General features: G+C 48.1%; 3 protein-coding genes across 3 annotated transcripts; all 3 read left to right on the forward strand.

Moving 5' to 3' along the window:
• Positions 1 to 2,778: 2,778 nt before the first annotated feature.
• On the forward strand, positions 2,779 to 6,033 carry JR316_0011174 (uncharacterized protein; the record flags this gene model as incomplete). The annotated part of the gene is made up of 5 exons (XM_047896835.1): positions 2,779 to 2,866; positions 2,917 to 4,279; positions 4,334 to 5,168; positions 5,232 to 5,807; positions 5,863 to 6,033. The coding sequence occupies 5 exons, from the start codon at positions 2,779 to 2,781 to the stop codon at positions 6,031 to 6,033; spliced, it is 3,033 nt and encodes a 1,010-aa protein (XP_047744880.1).
• A 7,048-nt stretch (positions 6,034 to 13,081) lies between these two features.
• JR316_0011175 (Cytochrome P450 monooxygenase) lies at positions 13,082 to 14,010 on the forward strand (the record flags this gene model as incomplete). The annotated part of the gene is made up of 8 exons (XM_047896836.1): positions 13,082 to 13,147; positions 13,251 to 13,313; positions 13,370 to 13,418; positions 13,467 to 13,487; positions 13,541 to 13,662; positions 13,721 to 13,759; positions 13,818 to 13,919; positions 13,978 to 14,010. The coding sequence occupies 8 exons, from the start codon at positions 13,082 to 13,084 to the stop codon at positions 14,008 to 14,010; spliced, it is 495 nt and encodes a 164-aa protein (XP_047744881.1).
• Positions 14,011 to 17,330: 3,320 nt separating this feature from the next.
• On the forward strand, positions 17,331 to 20,084 carry JR316_0011176 (Guanine nucleotide-binding protein alpha-4 subunit; the record flags this gene model as incomplete). The annotated part of the gene is made up of 12 exons (XM_047896837.1): positions 17,331 to 17,574; positions 17,746 to 17,766; positions 17,884 to 18,345; positions 18,412 to 18,470; positions 18,507 to 18,691; positions 18,742 to 18,946; positions 18,997 to 19,045; positions 19,102 to 19,341; positions 19,391 to 19,473; positions 19,538 to 19,571; positions 19,633 to 19,676; positions 20,049 to 20,084. The coding sequence occupies 12 exons, from the start codon at positions 17,331 to 17,333 to the stop codon at positions 20,082 to 20,084; spliced, it is 1,662 nt and encodes a 553-aa protein (XP_047744882.1).
• Between the last annotated feature and the right edge of the window lie 412 nt (positions 20,085 to 20,496).

Raw genomic sequence — 20,496 nt, forward strand, 5'->3', positions numbered from 1 at the left:
AGGCCTTGAAGATAAAAATCGTGGACAACGTAAGCCAAGGGACAACATGTGAGAGTGAGAACAAAGAAGATGATGCATATTATTACTTCTACATAGATCTTGGTATACAAGATGTTGGGTTGATATGTACGAGCGTTCATGTCAATGACGCGGCAAATGTGGGCTGAACTCAGGGGGAGGAGTGAATTCGTCTGTTCAATTGAGCGCACCCTTCCATGTTTTCCGGCTCACTCTCTTTTATCCCGACAGAACATTTCAACTGTACGCTTAATCCGTGTCAGAGCTCATCCTCATTCTTGAACCGATACTGCATACATTCTTCAAGCAAGAATCGCCAAGAGGAACCATCACAGTTAGCAGGCTATCATCGGCCGGAGTTCCACGAACTCGTGTTCTACCTCTTCATCTTTCCCCGTCTCCTCCTCGCTCTCTGCCGCGCCCTCCCCGATGTACCTTTGTCAACTAAGCCCGCGTCCGCTCCAAAACTTTTATTCTGCGTTATTGTAGGTGTCGATACCCAACACAAAGTTCACTTTTCTCACACGCTCTTTCCCTCAGCCTTTCTGCTCTCTCCGTCATCAGCTGGTTGAACAAGGGTGCGGCAAGAACACTTTTGTACAGCAATGGTTCCAGGATTGGATACGGCGTTGACAGCACTGGTTGCTCTCAGATCAATTCACGGTGCGCTGTAGTACCTAGTTCCATTGTTACCCTGCTGATAATGAACACCACCCTTGCCGCTCCAACCATTGACATCCGTGCCTATGCACCATCCTCGATGCATCCCGCTTCTTCACATAGGACCTTCGACTAGAACACAGCGCACTCCTCCCTCGTCCTCCCTCGGGTGTTCTCAACAGAAGCGCTCAAAAGCACATATTTTTCGATCACATCTCGACAGAATTCAGCGTGGACATCGGATTTCATGGCAGCTTGGGAGCGGGAGTTGTGTGGGGTCGGGGAGAGTGACACTACCGGTCAATTTTCAGAGAGAACCTTACCGATTGCAGATCTAGAAATCTACATGGGGGTTTTCTGGTACGTGTTTACCTCTTCGTCTTCGTCCTCGTCTGCCACTTCCCCTTCCGCCTCCGCTTCCCACACCAACACCATCTCTATCTCTGTTCCTTCTTTTTCCATACCAATCCGGCCAACTCCCGTGCTCCGCATCACTGTTGTTGTTAAAGCTTGTCCCCACGTTCTCCTAAACCTCGTTTTCTAGTCTGTGGTATACGTGTGTCGTGTGCAACCCTACTATGTACACCAACTACCACTGTTACAAACATCTCATTTCCCGCCTAATCCCCGTCTTTCTTTTGTTTTTAATGGTTGCTTAGTTTTCAGTTAACTTGGAAGATGATGTTTCTCGAGTCGAGAAGCGCGGCTTAGTGGGAATGCAGGTACTGGTGTGGGTATAGGAAAATTGGATAAGCTATAGATCGCGAATTAGTGAGTTCCTAGGTCGCTATCATATGTCGCTAATATTGACTTACTTTTCTCTCCATAACATCTCCCCATCCCCCCATCCTTATTTCATATTCCTTTCACATCCCACAACATCATTTTCGTTGGAATGACACTGTGCCTCTCATCCACCCTCTTCATTTTTACGTTACCAATCTCTGGGCTCTCCGCAACCCACAACCCATCACCCACCACCTGCCATTTCATGTCCTCTAAGGCATCACCGCTTCGCACGGGCGCTGTACCTCCCAACATACCATGTATTGGCGTTACATGCACACGTCACCGCTTCCTGCCTACCTCTCAGCGCATGGTGAGCTCGTGCTAGCGCGTGTGCAGGTGCAGGAGTGTACGGTTGAAGGTGGGATGAGCGATGGCGATGCACGTTCATGTGTGTCAAACGGGCGCTACGCTCTTTAAACACGGTTTTTATTTCATCCAATCCTCTTTTGAACTTGCTTTTATTTAACTTTCATGCTCCTAGTCGACATATTGGGATACCTGCCTCTGATCTCATTTCATATCCGTCACGGTTATTACCGCGTCATGGTTTTTGTACACCTCTCCTCATCCAGGTCGCTTTTGAGTGCACGTTCTATTTGTCCTTGATCACACGCACACACATGCGCTGACCCTCGTGAGACTCTGGGCTATGCATCAGAACCTGTCGCATAGCCTTCTCATTGTTTAGCTGTGCATAATCCTGTTATCAAACCATGTATGTATATTATTTGCGCAGTCCACTTCACCACTGTATTTGTCTTGCCTTTGTCATCATACCCGGTGATATGTTTGAACGTTAGAAATTCAAACCCGGTTAATGAAAACCCCATACGAAAAAACAGCAAGAACACACCGCTGTCTCTGAATTGTGAGTAAACTCGGATATCTAGGTTCTCAGAGGACACTAGGACGCACCAGTGGCACTGATATGGCTGTGGAAATCCCAGTATCTAGCACCACCCATGAGGTCATGCGGTAAACACTGCTCTGGATTAAAATAGTTATTGCACAGCAACAGGAATGTCATTAAGAGTGTTATTTGAAGTATATCTCCGGTCTTAACTCAAATGACCTCCATGCCGGTGACAAACAGGTCGGAAATGAGTGAGTTTAAATATACCCCCCCTGTACAGCATTGTCATATCAAAATACCATCGATAGTACACTGCTCTCAACGAAGGCTATGATGGAATAGCATAGCTTACCATGTTATATATCAATACACGAGTAAGATAGATTGGCCATATAACTACTCTCCCTTGACTATCACTGTACCCCAACGCTTCCTCCTTACAGACCGTTCTGGATGACATGAATCAATTTGCTAACGCAAGCAATCTGCTGATTACTGGAGGGTCATTTAGTCAGACTCAGAACAACTACGGCGTACAGAAAGACGGTGAGTGACAGAATATCATCACAAAAATCAGTCTGAATGAAGGAAACCAGCACTTTCCAACCTCGAGAAATACATAGCTGAAGATGCATCATTTGACTCTGCAGCAAGGTATCCGCCCGCTACATGCCATCCGGGCACCCGGGAGAAGATCATCGAGACTATCCTGAAGTGGATCAAGGACCCGAATCCTGAGAAACAAGCCCTCTGGCTCAATGGCCCGGCTGGTTCTGGAAAATCTGCAATTGGGCACTCAGTTGCGTCAAAGCTGAAGGACGAATTGGAGAGTCAAAAGTACGGCTCCACCTTTTTCTTTGCAAAGGGCGCTCCAGGGCGCGGAGACGGGAACAAATTATTTCCCACCATTGCATACGAGCTGGCAACCATTTTCCCGGAATACCGGGCGGTACTCAACGCTGTCTTGCAGGAGAACCCTACGCTCCCCAGCAAATCCATTCAGATTCAACTTCATAACCTGCTTATCAGACCTCTCCGAAAGGTATCCCAATGGCCCCGTCATCATCCCGCAGTCATCATTGATGGTCTCGACGAGTGCTCTGGAGGGATTAAAATGCAAGTCGCAATCCTCTCCACCATTGCCAACGCCATCATCCAACACCGCATTCCACTACGGTTTTTTATTATCAGCCGTCCAGAATACTGGATTGCCGATATATTCGAGATCGGGTGCTTCAGCCCTATAGTTACCCGCCTTTGCCTGCGAGACGACAATGAGGCTGACGCCGGAATCACTGTTTACCTACGCGATGAATTTAAGAATATCTACGACAGGAACATCGATGTGATGCGCTCTATCCCTCAACCATGGCCCGAACAACATATCATCGACCGATTTGTCTGGTCCGCATCAGGGCAGTACATATACGCATCCACAGTCATAAAATTTGTTGGAGAGTCCGATCATTGTATTCCTTCTGAGCAGCTCCGCCTATTGACTAAAGCAGGACCTCATGAGGCATCTGCGTTCTCCGACTTGGATAGGTTGTATGCCGCCATTTTATCGTCGTACCCACGCTGGGACCCTCTGAAACGCGTGATTTCCGCCATCCTGTTGAACTGTTCAATTTCGGAGGCTGTGATGGAGCACATCTTTGATGTTCCTCAAACAGAGCTGCGTCAAATTTTGAGGTCAATGAGATCTTTGATTTCCAAAACGCAATTCAACAGTCCACCGCTTCTGCAGAAATTGGAACCAATTTTTGGTTCCCCGGCATACAAAAAAAATTGGCTATGGTTTCATCACCTCTCTTTTAGGGAGTTCATAGAGAATGATTCTAGATCCGGGCGTTTCGTGGTTGACAAGCTTTCCACGGGGTTCACGGTGTGGTGTGTGTTTATAAGGCACCTGAGAGGTCTCCTGCAAGGTGACTCTGCTGTTCAACAAATACTTAAACAGTATGTATTTCATTTTCAACACAGTAATTTCAGTCGTTGACGTTTTTTTTGCAGTATTGGTGTATCGCAATATCGCCAGTGTCTAGATACAATGGGTCACATACTTCTGCCAAAGTACTTTAATCGCCCCACCAAGTACGGCACCAAGATCTTGATTCAAGAATTTGAAACCTTACTCGGTGGACTTGACATTGTGTCTCAAACAAACCCCAAAGTTCCCTACGCCAATTATGCCGTGTTAATCCTCGAAAAGCTCAAAAACTTCCTAAAGAAGTGCATGGGGCTACCTATGCGTCGAAGGAAACTTTTCAAAACACTTGGAAATTCGGTTGACCTGGTGCTGGTCACATTAGCGCAACAGGTCCTTGAGACCACAGCCATGGATGAAAAACTTTTCAGTAAACTGGTTACGGATACTTGGATTGATCGCGGTCTACAATTCAGAATTGCAACATTATGCAAATATTCATATACGACTGAAGAGTCCATTGTTCCTGATCTCCAAAAGATGAATGGAGTGGTTACCCTATACTTCGACAGTGATAGTGATTGGGGGATTGAAATAGTTCTACACTTTGCCGAACATCAAACCCACACTGACCTGGAGACTGATTTACTTTTGGAATGGGAAGAGGAAATCCTTTCCATCCTCGGAACGATGTTTAGTGACAATTTTGACACGGACGACCCAGACATTGGGCATATGGTATATCTTACATGCTTCATATTAAATCCACAAATATCAGACATCCGTAACCGTGATCGTCTGGAGAATGAAGACATGATGACAATACTCCGTGTTCTAGCTAGTCCAAATTTTCCTTCAGAACGGAGTTCTCATCATGCTCAATACATCTTCATGTCATTGCGCTGGACCATCCGACAATTAGTAAGCCTTTATTATTCATCCAGCTGGGGGCCTTTGGTTGTGTTGTTGCTCATTTAAACATAGTCAGGTTCTAATAGAAGTGTAATTGAGCAAACCAACTGCACGCTAATCGGAGAAATGGAGGCTGTTATAAAGGCCAAGTTTCATGTGCTCGTTGATCTCTACGCTGCGCCAGCCACGGAAGTCATGTCTGACAATGTATTTGAAAACTTTCCTATACTGCCTCCCAGTCCGGATGGCAAATACGTTTTCAAATATAGCATTCATGCTGATGGTTTTAGGTATAGCGGATTGACCTACTTCCTTGAGTTTGCGTCGGAGAATCTTCACGTTCTTCCCCCAGATATATACCCCCATATTCCATCCTTCCTTCTTAAAGCGATTGTGATAGCTCTCTACAACATCGCGTATTCGAACGTCTTAGCCAGTTGGGAGGATGAACAGTTAGATGAAGTTACAGTGACAGCACCTCAGTTGTTCCAACTATTGCTCCAGTGGATGTCTTACGCGCTTCCAACAGAAGAGAACCTTAACACAATCAGGTTGATGAGCTGTATATGGCATGAAATCATCGAAGGCAATTACGATCAACCAATATTTCCACCCCCCCTTTGTAATCTTATTATGGAGTTCCTGACTGTACGCAATATTTTTTTTGTTCTTCGAGTATTCATTTGCTTACACTCTGGAGCAGAAATACAGCCCCTCTATGCTTCCCGGGTCAGAACTCGGTCATTTGAACTCTTGGCTGGTGAGACTCAGGGACACAGATCATCCTATGGAAAATGATTCCACAACAGACGAGGATAAATCCGATGAAGACGAGAATTCCGCATCAGACGAAGAGAGTTCAGGTGATGAATAGGTCCATAATTGATTGTATTGCGCATATGAAAATTAAAACATACATTGATCTAAAAAACACTCTCTTGCAATCTTTGTAAGGACAAAGAGACGGAGGAGACATGAACACAATGCATATTGTGGGTGACATAGGAGGTGGTGTTTTTCAAGAGTAAAAATGATGTTCTTATTGCAGAAACCATTTTGCTAGCTTAAGATAATGGAGGAAGAGGTAGCGAGAGGTAACCGATGAGAAATGGGGCAAACACCAATACAGGACGGAGAAGACAAGCACAAGATTGAAATAAAGAACTGAATTTCTTCACCCTTGCGCGGAACTCGGCTGCTCAACCCTGACAAAGAGCATATCACATCACAGGAAATAACAACAACGATGGAAATCGCAAGCGAGGAAGCTAAGCTTATTCCCCCCCGAAGGGGGGGCCTTCGTTGCATTGGGTCTCCTGTTCAGAATTCCAGAAATCTGATGCCAGATTCGGATTCCTGGACCCCAAAAACCCCCAAATACACTTTCAAAATATTTTATTTTGTACATACGGAGGTGCTACGTAATTAAATGTGTAATTTATGGAGGCCGGCCTCCAAATTGATGGAGGCCACTGGAGGCCGGCCTCCAAATTGATGGAGGCCACTGGAGGCCGGCCTCCAAATTGATGGAGGCCACTGGAGGCCGGCCTCCAAATTGATGGAGGTCACTGGAGGCCGGCCTCCGTCTAAAAATAAATGCGTCGAGGCCACCAGAGGCCGGCCTCGATTCGTACGCGCGAGTGGAGGCCGGCCTCCCGCCTGTCTCCCGACGCCTGCGCTCGCCGTCCCGATGCCTGCGCTCGCCGTCCCGACGCTTGCGCTTGCCGTCCCGACGCTTTCCCTTGCTACCTGCCCGACGTCATTGCACCGCCACCCCGGGCCGCTGCTGCCACCGCCGCCTCCACTCGACGCCTGTTGCTGCTGCCGTGCCGCCTTCCTACCAGTAACGTGCGGCGAGTTGTTTGTCCATGCTGTTGTCATTGCATTCAAACTCCGCCTTTTACCCTTACGCGCACCGCAGCGACGTGTTAACATATTATGCACTTCGTATCATTGTCACATCCAGCTCCACCCTCACCCCACTGCTGTCATCCATGGCTCCTCTTCATCGGTTTAACACTGCAGCCGGAGGATGGTATAGCGAGGGTGGCAAAACACCCCACCCTCAACGCTGATGGGCTGTATGCGCATGTATCAGCCATGATGTTGACAAATACGGATTCAACGACAAGTGGCGTGTAGACGCAGCGTCTGGCGGGGCCCGTTGAGCAGTGGTGTTCTAGTGGGTATACAGGTGCTCGTGTGAGGGTGTGGAAAAGTGTATGATGGGTGTGTGTGCGTGTGTGGACATGAGTGAGTAAATTTTGTCCTCCCCTCTATCTCTCTTCACTAATCTCCACACTTTCCACCACCACCACCATCACCCGTTCGCCGACGCCTCGCTGAGAATCAGAATCACATACATATCTGTCCCAATCCCCACCCCTCAAAGCATGCTGTCGAAACAAGGTCCGAACAAGTGGCCCATGCCTCCTCCCGGCAGTGAGCGTGTCCATCTGATTGTGACTGGCACTCACCAATGACGCCGTCGAAGTGCATCTTCAACAGCGAACACGGGTCATTGATAGTCGAGGTCATTGTTTCGAGGGGTTTTCTGTGCGTCGGACACATCTGTCGTGGACTACTCACCTCTAGGCATCATACCACACAATGACCTGGCATTCAAGAAGACCCTGGGAGGAACAGACACGTCGGATTAGGTGAGTCAGTCAGCATGTTTGGTTTACTGTGACTTGGACTCAACCATAACAGCGCCCCGGCGCATCTTCACCAACGAGCGCGGTTGGTGATAGTCAAGGTGTCATTTGAAGGGTCTTGTGTGTTTCAAAGAGGCTTGCATGTGTCAACGTGGGATCGTCAATGTGAGTAGCTGGACATGTCTGTGCACGATTACTTACCTCCAATGGGTGTCAGACAACACAGATGCCGCTGACTGGAAGAGACACGTTGGGATGAGGTGAGTGGGCACTTCTTATGACTGGGACTCACCAATGACGGTGGCACGGCACATTTGGGTGAAGTCATCGTCGTGTCGAGGGGCCTGTGTGGGTGTCAAGGTGAGTCGCTGGACGTGTCTGTGTTGGTTTGCTTACCTTGGGTCTTCACAGGTGATGACCTGGCATTCAAACAACAACAAAAAATCGTCAGTCGCAGCGGCAAACCCCCAGCTCACACGATGACGTTGGTTACCAGAGGACGCGGAGCGAAGAGGAGAAAATTGGAGAGCAGAGAAAAAAGGGGGGAGACCCCCTGAGCTGGGCAGAAGAGGAGGAGCGGGATGAGAAAAAGTGAGTCGATTCACGGTCCCTTTTATAGTCCCCAAACACGCCGCTATATGTACGCCCACTACGCTATGCATTTTCGGGTTGTACCGTGCTGTTTTCAGGGTTCAATTTTGGGATCAACAGATGATTTGAGGGCGAACCGAGCGTTAGCCGAGTGTATGTACACTGTGCTTCTGTGTTTTAGACTCCTGTATGTCTGTAGATTCCAAATAAATTTCTTTTCCAGTTTCTTTCAACATTCAGATTGTGTATTTCAAGTGAATTTCAATGTTTTGTGCGAGGTCAAATCAAACAGTTCTCAACGCGCCTGTAACTCTGTACTGGATACCATTCCTACTCCCATCGCGTTAGAAAGCTACGTACATTGTCATTTTCAATGGAAACAAACTAATTCATTCAATTCCAGGATATCCAACATCACCTTTCTGCTCAAACTTTTTTTCAAGACGCCGCTAGACCTTACGTTGACAAAATATCACCCAAATAGTACCCTGACGACCTAATTTCCAGACGATTGAAACCGTGTTCTCTTGGAAGATTGGGACGGGGAAGGTGTGGTAGTGCCGTATCCCATTCATGCAGTCAAATTTCGCATCACCGTCCCCATGCAAACGCTTTCACACCCGCATATAATCACCCATATCTTTTTATTATTCAATGCATTCACATTTTGTTGAGGTATAGGCGTTTTAGTGCGACTCCAAAGGCTTCAGAGTAGCTCAGGGAAGCCAGTAAAATGTACTTTGAGGCTACCGTATCGTGACTATGTCTTATATGACATCAAACACCGTAGGTGAAGGAAACAATGTGTATCATGGTTAGTATCTGAATCGATTCTAGGACGGAGCATGGGCGCTTTGAAGATGATACGCGCTTTGCTATGGACTTCATTGACATCTACCATGGGTACACCTTATTTTTACCTTTCCTCAACATGACTTCGTCTCAACGCGCGCGCGGGTCAAGGGAAGTTAGTGAGGTTTAAACGGGTAGGGGAATTGATGTTGGTGAGTGAGTTGTTTTTGGTCTCATGTTCTGGTAGATGGAATGGACGAACAGACGAGCGTACCATCACCCTTTGCTGGTATACACACTACCTCGGTGTTCACCTTCCATTGGCACATTGTGGTATGCATAACATAATCATTGTGGCCCAGCATGTGATCTATGTGTACATTGTGCGCATTTCACACAGTTGGTATGCCGCCTGCGTTGTTAGTCACTGCTATTATGGCTGATATCTATTTTTTGTGTATTCCAATTGCCTCGCACTTGGACTAGTTCTTGGATACATTGTCTAAACTTTAATTTCTCCATGGTTGATGTGTTTTTCATACGTCTCTGTGTCGGCGCATTTGTATCAAATGTTAGCTAAAAATGTGTCTTACTGCCTAGTTGGGTTTAAATGTTATATCTTCCGTACAATCGAGAATAACACCCCTGTAAAGATGTAATGTATCAAGGTATGCGCAATGGTATGAATGCATCACGGGCTCATTATAGCTGGAAACTAGAGAGCTGATTCAGAGTGCTGAGAGATGTAAGCAAACCATCTTCCAGGACCAAAAAGCCGTTCACAGCAGGTGTCCCAGGGTCTCGTTGCTCAGTTCCGTGAGCTTCCAACTCTCGTTACCGACCAATCTGAGCAATCTAGACTAGCCTATTCCTGGAAGCGAGATAAATGAGATGATTTAAACGCGGAGTAATTATGAATTGGGGCACGAGGAGAGCGTTTGCGCCATGGTTGACATACCATGCTACACTGGGGATACATTGTAATAGAGGTGAAATGTTACCGTAAATCACCTCTTCAATATTCACATGGAGGTCATGGCACGTCTACATAACCAAAACGTTAGATAACAAATGTGGTACGTCAGAGTACTCACCTTGACATTGCTGTAAAGATATGGTTTCGGGCATACTCAAATCTAGCGACTCCTGAATCCCCAATGCACTAGTCCATTTCATTCAAAGCCAAAGAGTATGGACAGGCAAGACGAGATGTTTTGGTCCAGTGGGACACTGCAGGCCTGCATTTGAATAAAGTGAAAAGTTTCAAACACTTTTGAGTGAGTCTGTGAGATTAATGGCAACAAGAATTCAAAGAACCTACTGGTATAAATATATCCAACACTACTCGCAAAGTTGAAACCCCGCTGGTGTTGTCGTGAATACACCACAAAACACATTTTAGCCTTGGTTGGGGTTAGGGATTAGGGTTGGTGGTGACCACAAAAATACAGATTAGGATGGTTTAGGGTTTAGTTTTTAGGGTTGGTTGGGATTCGATATACCACAAAAGCACAGATTAGTCCGGTTAGGGTTGGTTAGCATTGGTTAGGGTTGGTAATTACAATTAAATATTTAGCTGGTTAGGATTGGATTCCACGTTCGGGTGGCAATACATGGTGTCTAATGTACTATAGCACCCATACTACGCAGCGAGGTTCTAGCAGACAAGAAGGTTGGGGATGTAGTTTAGATCATGAGGTCTTTGCATATTGTAGGCGAGTATGTATATTTGATGTTGAATTAGTAGGTAACATAGGTTATCGGACGGGGATGTAGCTAAACCCTATAATCCACACATGGAAGCAGGCCTGCATCCTTCTGTATACTTTCCTTCCATCGCAACACCCATCCAAACACCAAGGAAGGAGGTGGAAATAGAAGCGTCCACACAGCATCAAGGTTGTTATTAGCGAGTAACCCAGAGTCCGCATGGGCGATTGCCAACTTTAATATATGGACATTAGCGGTTTGCGCATATGGCATATCGAGACGCCCTGCGCAGAGTTGACGCGGCACTGGGACAGGCACAGAGACGAGCGGGGGAGCTGTAAGTCATGAGTGGGTGGAGGGGGTCTGCAGCGGATTGTGCACGTATGACTTTTTGCAGCTAGTGTGTTGATGTTAATGTCGAAGTTGCCATTGTGGTCATGAAGGGAGGTTGGGGGGGATGTATAAATTGTGTGTGTGTTTGGAGGCGGGTTTGCTTGAAAATGGTGCAAGAGTTGGGCAACAGTGTTGAGCTGGACACAGTTGGTTGTGGTTACGGAGTGGGATTAAGATAGGAGGATGGGAATACGCACGATTGAATGGTACCCATTACACTCGTATCATCCTCCTCTGTCTTCAGTCAATTTTGCTTGCGTCTTGTGAGTGTTGACTTATTGGTTGTCAAATTGGTGGCGGATGTATCCGGTATCCGTAGGAGAGGATCTGCGGGGGGTGGTTGTAAAAGGGGGAGTTGGTGAGGTTGTATATGGCGGGAGTCAGTGATTGTGACATTGTGGAGTAGACGGAGACGGATGTGATGGTAAATGTGGAAGTGTACGTACCATTAAAGCGTGATATGTAAATCGAGGAGGTGTCCGTCACCACTTCAGCTTGAGTATAGAGGCCGTTATTGAGCTGCTCCGCGGATATTCAGATGAGGGGCGGTGTGATATGGTTGCGGTAAGGAAGAAGACGGAGGAACTGGCCATGGCCGTGCTTTCGACATGCAGTGGCAGTAGGGAGAATGTGTCAAAGGGCAGTATTTGAAGTGCGGAGGCTTGACGAGGATTGGAGATAAGCCGCGTCTTCTGCTGCTGCTTCTAAAAGCCTCTCGGGACCCATTCTTGCACTTTCATAAAAGACGACATGGAGACGAGCGAGAGACGACCGTGAATCTTACAAGTCCGTCGATTGCTGCCAGCAAAACAAGGACAAATACGCGAGACACTCGTCACCTGTAACGCTTGCCCTTCTCCACGGAATGCGTTCACCCACCTTGCTCCAATACATCCCAAGAAGCGCAAGCCCATACTCCTAGTTAGGGGCTGTATTACAATGAAAAACACGTATTCTAGGAAAAATGTTATTTGCAACAATGCACAATCTCGACAAACGTAAATGACACGCACCTGGAAGAAAATATCCAACCTACCAACGATCTATGCAGACGTCAACGTCATCATTACAAGTCGCGAAAACGTCGTGGAATTGACGTAGAATCCGCACTCGATCCCCCGGGTACGTATGCTGCTTATTGCAAATACACTGGGTCTTCTGAAGTTGGTCTCATTTCCCAGACCTTCTAGGTCGTATATCGGAAGTCTAGTTGAGCCGAGTAGGTTCCTGCTAGTGCCCAAGAGGACCCGCGATGAAAGGAGACGTTGGAATTAGCTTGAAATTGCGAATTGCGCGAGGGGGAGGATGTGGATATGTACGTGAGTCGAAATTTTCGAGAAATTTTTCGTGATTGCGTGTTGGGATGGATGCTTTGAGTGTTGTAGGGTGTACTGCATAGTCGTATAATATATTACGGTTTGAAAACGCAGTATTCTTGTACTGCCTTCTGATTTGTATTGAGAGCGCGTTCGGGCGCTTAACGTTTTTCGACATGTCCAACTTTTCTCAATCTACTTTCACTCAAAATTCGTATTTTAACAGGTAGTATTAATACCATTTTATACCTCCAGTACCGTGTAAAAAAGAAGAGCAAGACAAGAACTTACTGAACGGTGTGGCTCAAGGTCAAGAGTGGTGACCGTGCACATCAACAATGGTTGTTTGGCACAGCCAAACACACAAACGGGGCATGGCGGCGGATGGACAGACATGCTGAAAGCATGGGGGCATAACAATCTGCTGCTACACATTCAAAACGAGTCAGCTCAATAAATCCCAATGCTTCTCAAACAAATTCAATTCAAACTCGACGATACGCACGGAGACTCGGCCCATCTCCCTCTGGTACGTGCTTTGTTTGTTGACTGCATCCCCAGCCATAATAAAGGAGGTAAAAATTGACCATTTTATCCGTCCGATTAAACTATGAGCTGATTTGTATGGTAAGGTACACCGTTTGAGATCAGGCGTACCTCTAGCAATTCCTCACGCTGCGGTGGACGACTGTCAGGTATGAAAACTTTCTGGAATCTTAAAGCTATGACAAACTCAAGCTTGTAATCTAAGTATCGTGAATATACTATCCCAAAAGGTGCTCCTATTCTCATGAACATCTGTGCGTTCATTATTGTAACCTGCTTTACATTGTTTAATAATACATCAGGGGGTATATTCCATGATCCAGGTATGCGAATGGCGATAATCTGATGTCTGCTTGAATCAACATGAAATGTACAGACCTATTTGAGCGCCCTGATGAGTTCTGGCCAGAGAGATACTTGCTGACTCCGGATGGTACAAATCCGGGACATAAAAAGAGCTACACGATTCGTTTAACGTTACCCTTTGGTAGCGGGAAGGTGACATGACTTGTTTATCCAGGCGGTACATAGGAACTCATCTATTGATAACATTTAGAGGATATGCCCAGGAATTCATCTCGCAAATACAAATGTGGTATGTATACACATATATTCGTCCATTCTCAGAACGCATTAACGCGTCCTGAATGTAGAACGTAGCCGTCATGCGGCTCATTTGGGCGTTTGGTTTTTCTCGAGTGGATAGGCCGGCTACAAGAACAACAGAATGGAATATATCAGATGAATATGATGATGTGAGTGTAGTAAATTGTCTACCTGTGTAACATTTTGCAATTGAAGAGTCTCCAGTAGGGTATAAGTTTGACTCCAAAACCATTCAAGTGAAAAATAACGCCACGAAGTCAAGAAAAAATGGATATGATCGAAGACTGCTACAAACACGTCGTGCATCATGGGTAATGTGTTATACATGTCTTGAATTCGAAGGGGCACGGACATAAGTGTAAACCCTACGCTTGTACACGATATACTACATTCCACTGTATGTATCCAAACCAAAATATGAGGCTTTTGTGACTCCATCGACGTTTGAAAGGTTTCGACGACGCTGTAAGGTCTCTGACCATCTTTCGTGAGCAATGTAGTAAAGTTGTGCGACGCATGAGCAGATGGGTGATCCCGACTCGGATTCTCGCAGAAGGAGATAAGCTGTGAATTTAATTAGCGATGAAAAGGCTTACCATAATCTCGGTCTGAAGATTACTGTGTCCAGCAATAACTCTCAACCATGAAATCCAACGGAATCATCCATCATGTATACTGGTGGCTGGGTGGGGAGGTCTTCTTGAGGTCCCTGTGCGCCAATAAGTGGGAAATTCTGGCGGCACTAACAAATGTGATGTCATGTTCTCGAGTTCGGCATGTTCGACGGTTTAGAAGACCTCGAATTGACTATGGTACATAATATAATGGGCATCACTAGTTTGTCTGGATATGTGATGATATATTTGCTTGTTCCGCCACAACCACAAAGTCTCTTTGTGAGCGATGGGCGTAGAGAGCGTCTTTTGCTAAGCCACACAAAGCATTCATTGCGACTGCGTTAAACACTGATTTTAAAATTTTAAATGGGCGGTTTTTGGGTCAAGCCTCATGGACAGTGATGAGATATGCACCGGGTGACTCTCAAGCCACTGAGCTCAGCGTTGCGCGCTTCGATGCTCTTTATTTCTTTGAACAATCAAAGGTACTTCCTACAAAACTAATTCAATCAACTATTGTACACTATTTCCTAATGCATATAAACATACTCAAGCACTTGTGATCTTTGTGTTGATTGAGAAACCCATATGATACCTTTGTCTTTCCCTCGTGTCGACGCGCTTCAAAGACGCGTGCAGTATCAATTTCAATCTCCGCTCGAAATACATGCGGCAACCCTTTGATCACGGAACAACCACGCTGTTCGCACTCTGACCCATCCTCGACATCCATGTTCGCTCTCTTCCTCTCTTCTGACCATTGGATCCCAAGGTAGATGGCTGTAGTCTCATGAATTATAATGCAAGGTTATAGGTGCACATTATATGAATTTTGAATACACCTGATTCAAGTTTGCCTCCCACAGCTCGGATTTCACTACACCTCTATCTGCTCAAACAATCGACATTCGAATGCATGGCACCTACGAGTGGCTCAAAAGTCCTCTATTGTCCAGACGTGGCTAATGGTATGGTGGTCATGAGTATGATTGCACGGGGTGAACAGGCTCTTTGTAAGTCATTCAAGTTTCACTTTCGACCGCTCCCTTTGGGCATACACCATTGCGATTATTGTTTCCGCATTTGCTGGAAAGTTTGGAGGGTGCAAACTTGCAGCCCATTATGCTGCTGGATTCAATTGGCGCGAGTCTACTACCATCGGGTCACTCATGAGTCGCAAAGGGTCTGTAATTTTTTTGCTGAACACCAGCGCCTAACCGATATATACTTCCTATAGGTTAGTCGAGTTGATTGTCCTCAATGTTGGCTTGTCAGCTGGAATTCTGTCACCCGTGAGTCTATCTCCCTTCATTATATTTTTAGTTGTCAAGCTGAGTGTCTCTGCCTACAGCATGTTTTCTCCATGTTTGTGGTTGGAGCGCGGTGGTGGATAGCGGTGTGCCGCTGATTTTGGCGACGAGTGCGAATGCGAATGCGGTGTATGGTGCTGTGGGCGTTGAGCCTGCAAGTGATGGAAAGTGTGCGTGGACTTGTTTAATTTGGCTTCTGTTTTCTGTTTGCTTACGAGGATATGCGGTATAGATTATATTCCATGCACTACCCCGCTCAACTTGACATTCACGCTCGATACTCGCTCTGAATTGCCCATACACCCGCTGGATCTCACTACTCTCGCCGACCCCTCCTCCGCCTCGACCTACTCCCCATCGACATCAACGTGCGTCGGGATCATCCAGTCAGCAGATGCATTCCTCGGCCCAGGGTCGAATAGTGGTATCGGGGATATGATCCTCAATTCCCATTTCTGCGAAACGTGTACACCGTCATGGCATACGTTGCACCAGGCAAAGAAGGCTCCTTCCCTGTAGGCAGTGGAAGCAGCAACACCGGCGGAGACGTCAAACCGCGTCATTGCCGTCTGAGCGGGCCTCCAGTGTACGTGCCCTCCGAAGTCCTCTCGGTGTGTCCATCTCGTCGGCAGCCGTTCCCGCTGAGCACGATGTCATGGTGAGTGGTAAGGCACAATTTTTCATCCGAAGCGCTGGTGCTAACCCCGTTCCTTGCTGCACAGTCGCCCATTGCCCACCACGCAGAATGGTGATGATGCACCTTGACATCACGTCCTCCCGACTACCCTTGTCTGCTGTGTGTCCACAGAATGCGACGCCATGGTGAGTTGATTCATAATGTAATGGGGTTGGATTGATGTTGAACGCGTCGAATGCATCTGAAGCTAAAGTACACTGGGAGCACGACAGTACGCAGGCGCGCCAGGATTAGGCGCGCCAGGATTATCGTAGACTTCGCTAACGAACCTTGCCAGAATATCCCTCGCCACGACGTTGGGTGTAAGCAACCCCTTGCCAACGAGTCGGGGATTTTATGCCACTGTCGTCTGTGCCGGAATTATGGCGTGTGGGTGTTGGAATGACGTTGGATGCTAAAAAGAAGGCAACACGGGTGGATTGAATAAAATGGTAAGTAGCAGCACCATGACTGTAATGAACAGCATTGACGCACCTTGCCAGAACATCCCTCGACACCGCGCCGCAAGTTGATGCCGACACCTGCAAGTAGGCCGCGTCACTCCCCTCTCGTCAAGTTGTTGATTCGATACTACCTCGACCTAGTCATTGATCTCGGTGAGCATACAGCGTACGCGTGGTGATCCATGATATGTGGGTTTTGAATTGTGATGGGATGCCAGAATAAACACGGTGATTATTATGGACAGCGCTGACGCACCTTGCCAGAACATCCCCCAACACCGCGCAGCGTGTACAGAAACATGATGCCGTCAAACGGTGAGTCCATACAACCCGTCGTTCCTTGCGAAGGTGAATTAGACAGTAGCTTGCAAACTATGACAACAGCCTGTCGTATAGACGCTCACACTATAAACCCTAAACCCTACACCAAACTCAACACCAGCGCCCCATCCACCCGTACCCAAACCCCAAAACCCACCCAACCCTCAAAAAAATGGGTCTCCCAACATCCACCACCACCACCACCTCCACCACCACATCCGACGACCCCCTATCAACCCTCCTCCTCCCCCCACCCAACGAGACCCCCCTCGAAAGAACCGCACGATTGGAGGCAGAGGCTGCTGCGCGGAGAGTGAGTGAGATGATTGATGAGGAGTTGAAAGTTGAGAGAATGGAGAGGAGACGGAGGGAGAGGGGGGTTGTGAGGGTGCTTTTGTTGGGGCAGAGTGAGAGTGGTGAGTTTTTTTTTGGTTTTGTGGGTTTTGGGTTGGGGGTTGGGGGTTTTTGGGAGGGGGAGCTGACGTTTTTTTTTTGGGATTTTTTTGGGATATGATGTGCGATTGGGATTGGGATTTGATGTGCGCTCGTGATATGGATGTGGTCGTTGGTGTGGTTGTGATGGTTAGGCAAATCGACGACGTTGAAAAGTGCGTTGTATTATCTTACCGTGTGGGCTTATACTGACTTCTTTCCCTTTCCTCTCTCCTCCCAACCCAACCCACCCACCTACCCACCCGATACTCCCACCCACCCACGCGACACAGACTTTCGAATGAAATACGCACGCGCAGACTGGGACGCCGAGCGCGCGTCATGGCGCGCTGTGATCCAGCTCAACGTGATCCGCTCGATCATTACGATCGTAGAGGCGCTGCAGGCCGAGATGGACGGGGAGCCCGAGGGCGAGGGCGATCTGCAGCACCCTGTCAGTCCTGCGGGGAGTAGCAGTGCAGGTGGCGGGGGGGAAGCGAGTGGGAGTGGAGTGGTGGGAGGAGGCACGGGGAGGGAAGGGGGTAAGGCGTTGTCGACGCTGTTGACGGGTAAACACCAGGTGTTGAAGATGCGCCTCGGGCCGCTGCGCCGCGTCGAGACTGATCTGAAGAGGCGGCTTGGCGCGGGGTCGGATGAGGATATGGGGTTGCCCTTGCCATCGCCAGCGCCTGCTGCTGCTGCTGCTGCTGCTGCGACGGGTGATGGCGCAGCGACGAATGTGCTGGGCGGAGCGAGTCTCGGCCCGTTAAGTCTCGAAACGGAACCGCAGGGTCTGGCGCGCCCGCTTGGTGCTGCGTCAGCGCAACGCGAGTTTGGAGTTACGCGGCTGCAGGAGGCGTTGCAGCGCGGGCAGCGCTTAGTGCGGAAGGGCTCGGCGCAGAGTGTGAGGAGGCAGGCGAGGGTGGGGAGTGGGCGTGCGACGCCCGTTGGTGAGGATGGGGAGGGGGAAGGAGAGATGGTGGATGATGCGACGGAGATTCTGGCGAGTTGTTTGGACGATATGAAGGCGCTGTGGACGGACGATGTTGTGCGTGCCGTGCTCAAAAAGCGGAGGATACGGATCGAAGATACAGCTGGGTTGTACGTCCGCCCTTTCTCTCTACAGTGTGTGTGTGCTGATGGACGAGCAGTTTCCTGGACGACCTGGACCACATCGCCCAGCGCGATTACTCGCCGTCAGACGATGACGTCGTCCGCGCACGACTCCGCACGCTCGGCGTGCAAGAGTACCGCATCAGACTGGACGACGGCCCGACTAGCATCTTTGCGGGCGGTATCGGCGGCGACGCAGGTAAAGAGTGGATCTTGTACGACGTAGGTGGATCGCGGACTGTGGTATGTCCCCCTCTCCCGACTTGTTTCGACCCTGGCTCACATAGTCACAGCGCCACGCGTGGTTGCCGTACTTTGATAATGTCCAAGCTATCATATTCCGTGCGTCCCCCCCCTCCCCTCCCTTCGCATTCATTAACACAGCTGATACACCCCAGTGGCGCCCGTATCATGCTTCGACGAGCGCCTGACCGAAGACGCACGCGTCAACCGCCTCGAAGACTCCTTCCTCCTCTGGCGCACCGTCTGCTCCTCCAAGCTCCTCGCCAGCACGACCATGATCCTCTTCCTGAACAAATGCGATTTGCTAAAGAGGAAGCTGAAAGCGGGTGTGCAGGTGCGCAAGTATCTGCCTAGTTATGGTGAACGTGCGAATGATGTGAATACTGTTGTGAAATGTGCGTTGGAGCCGTTTTTTGGATTTTTGATTGCTGATGGTGTTGGTAGATTTGAGAGAAAAGTTTAAAGAGCAGTTGAAGGAACACTCGCCTACACAGCGCGCGAGCTACTTTTACGCTACGTCCGTCGTCGTACGTCCTTCCCTCCCTCTCTCTCTCCCCTTCTCTCTCTCATCCCTGATGGATTAATTTACAGGACACAAAAGCTACAGCGACGACTATAAAAGCTGGTAAGCACCACTCTCCTCCATCCACTTTATGCTACTAAGCTGACGTGCGGGTTATGTATAGTCAAAGACAGTATATTGCGGGACTACCTCAAAAACGCCGATTTCGTACGTCCCTTCCTGTTCCCCTTCCCCTTTCCCACTTCTCCCCCTCCCCCCCTCCCCCCTCCCACCTGTTCTTGTGCTGAATTATGTTGTTCAGTTGTCGTGATCCCAGCACACTTGTGCGACGAGCATACGTGTATACTGTACATATATGCGCGCGTCAGTCGGTCGGTCGGTCGATGTCGATCTATACGTTTATATAGTTGTTAAAGGTCTCATTACTCCGTTTTTGTGTATATACTTGCATAGTTAGTTAGTTAGTTAGTTAGTTAGTGAGTGACGTTTGTTTTGGTCTGTTTCATCGCTATTTTATTTTATTTTATTTTATTTTATCCAATTCTATCTATCTATCCAATTCTATCCAATTGTGTTTAGGATGCCGTTCCCAGTTGTGACCCCGGTGCCATCTGACTCTCTGACTCTCTGACTCTCTTACTCTCTGACTCTGACTCTCTGACTCTCTGAATCTGAACATGGCTTTAGTTCGACCACCACGATGTTCTACGCAAGCACGGCAAGACGATCAGGATAGGTGGTCGACCATCGACTATCGAGTCCCGACTCTCGACTCTCGACTCTCGACTCTCGACAGTGGACAGTGGACGTGCTAACCACGTTCAGGTCAATTTGTCGCCACTAGTCTAACTAGACGAGACGAGACGAGACGAGACGAGAGTCGAGTGCTGTGCAGTGTAAATGTCTCAGGATCAAACCTCGATGAATTTAGTAAATGAGGCGAGACGAGATGGAAGGCGTGAGATGAGATGAGACGGCGCGTACGCCGTGATGAGACGGGTTCAATGAACGAGACGAGACGAGACGA

Source organism: Psilocybe cubensis, chromosome 10 (genome assembly GCF_017499595.1).
Source record: "Psilocybe cubensis strain MGC-MH-2018 chromosome 10, whole genome shotgun sequence".
In the NCBI taxonomy this organism is placed as follows: Eukaryota; Fungi; Basidiomycota; class Agaricomycetes; order Agaricales; family Agrocybaceae; genus Psilocybe; species Psilocybe cubensis.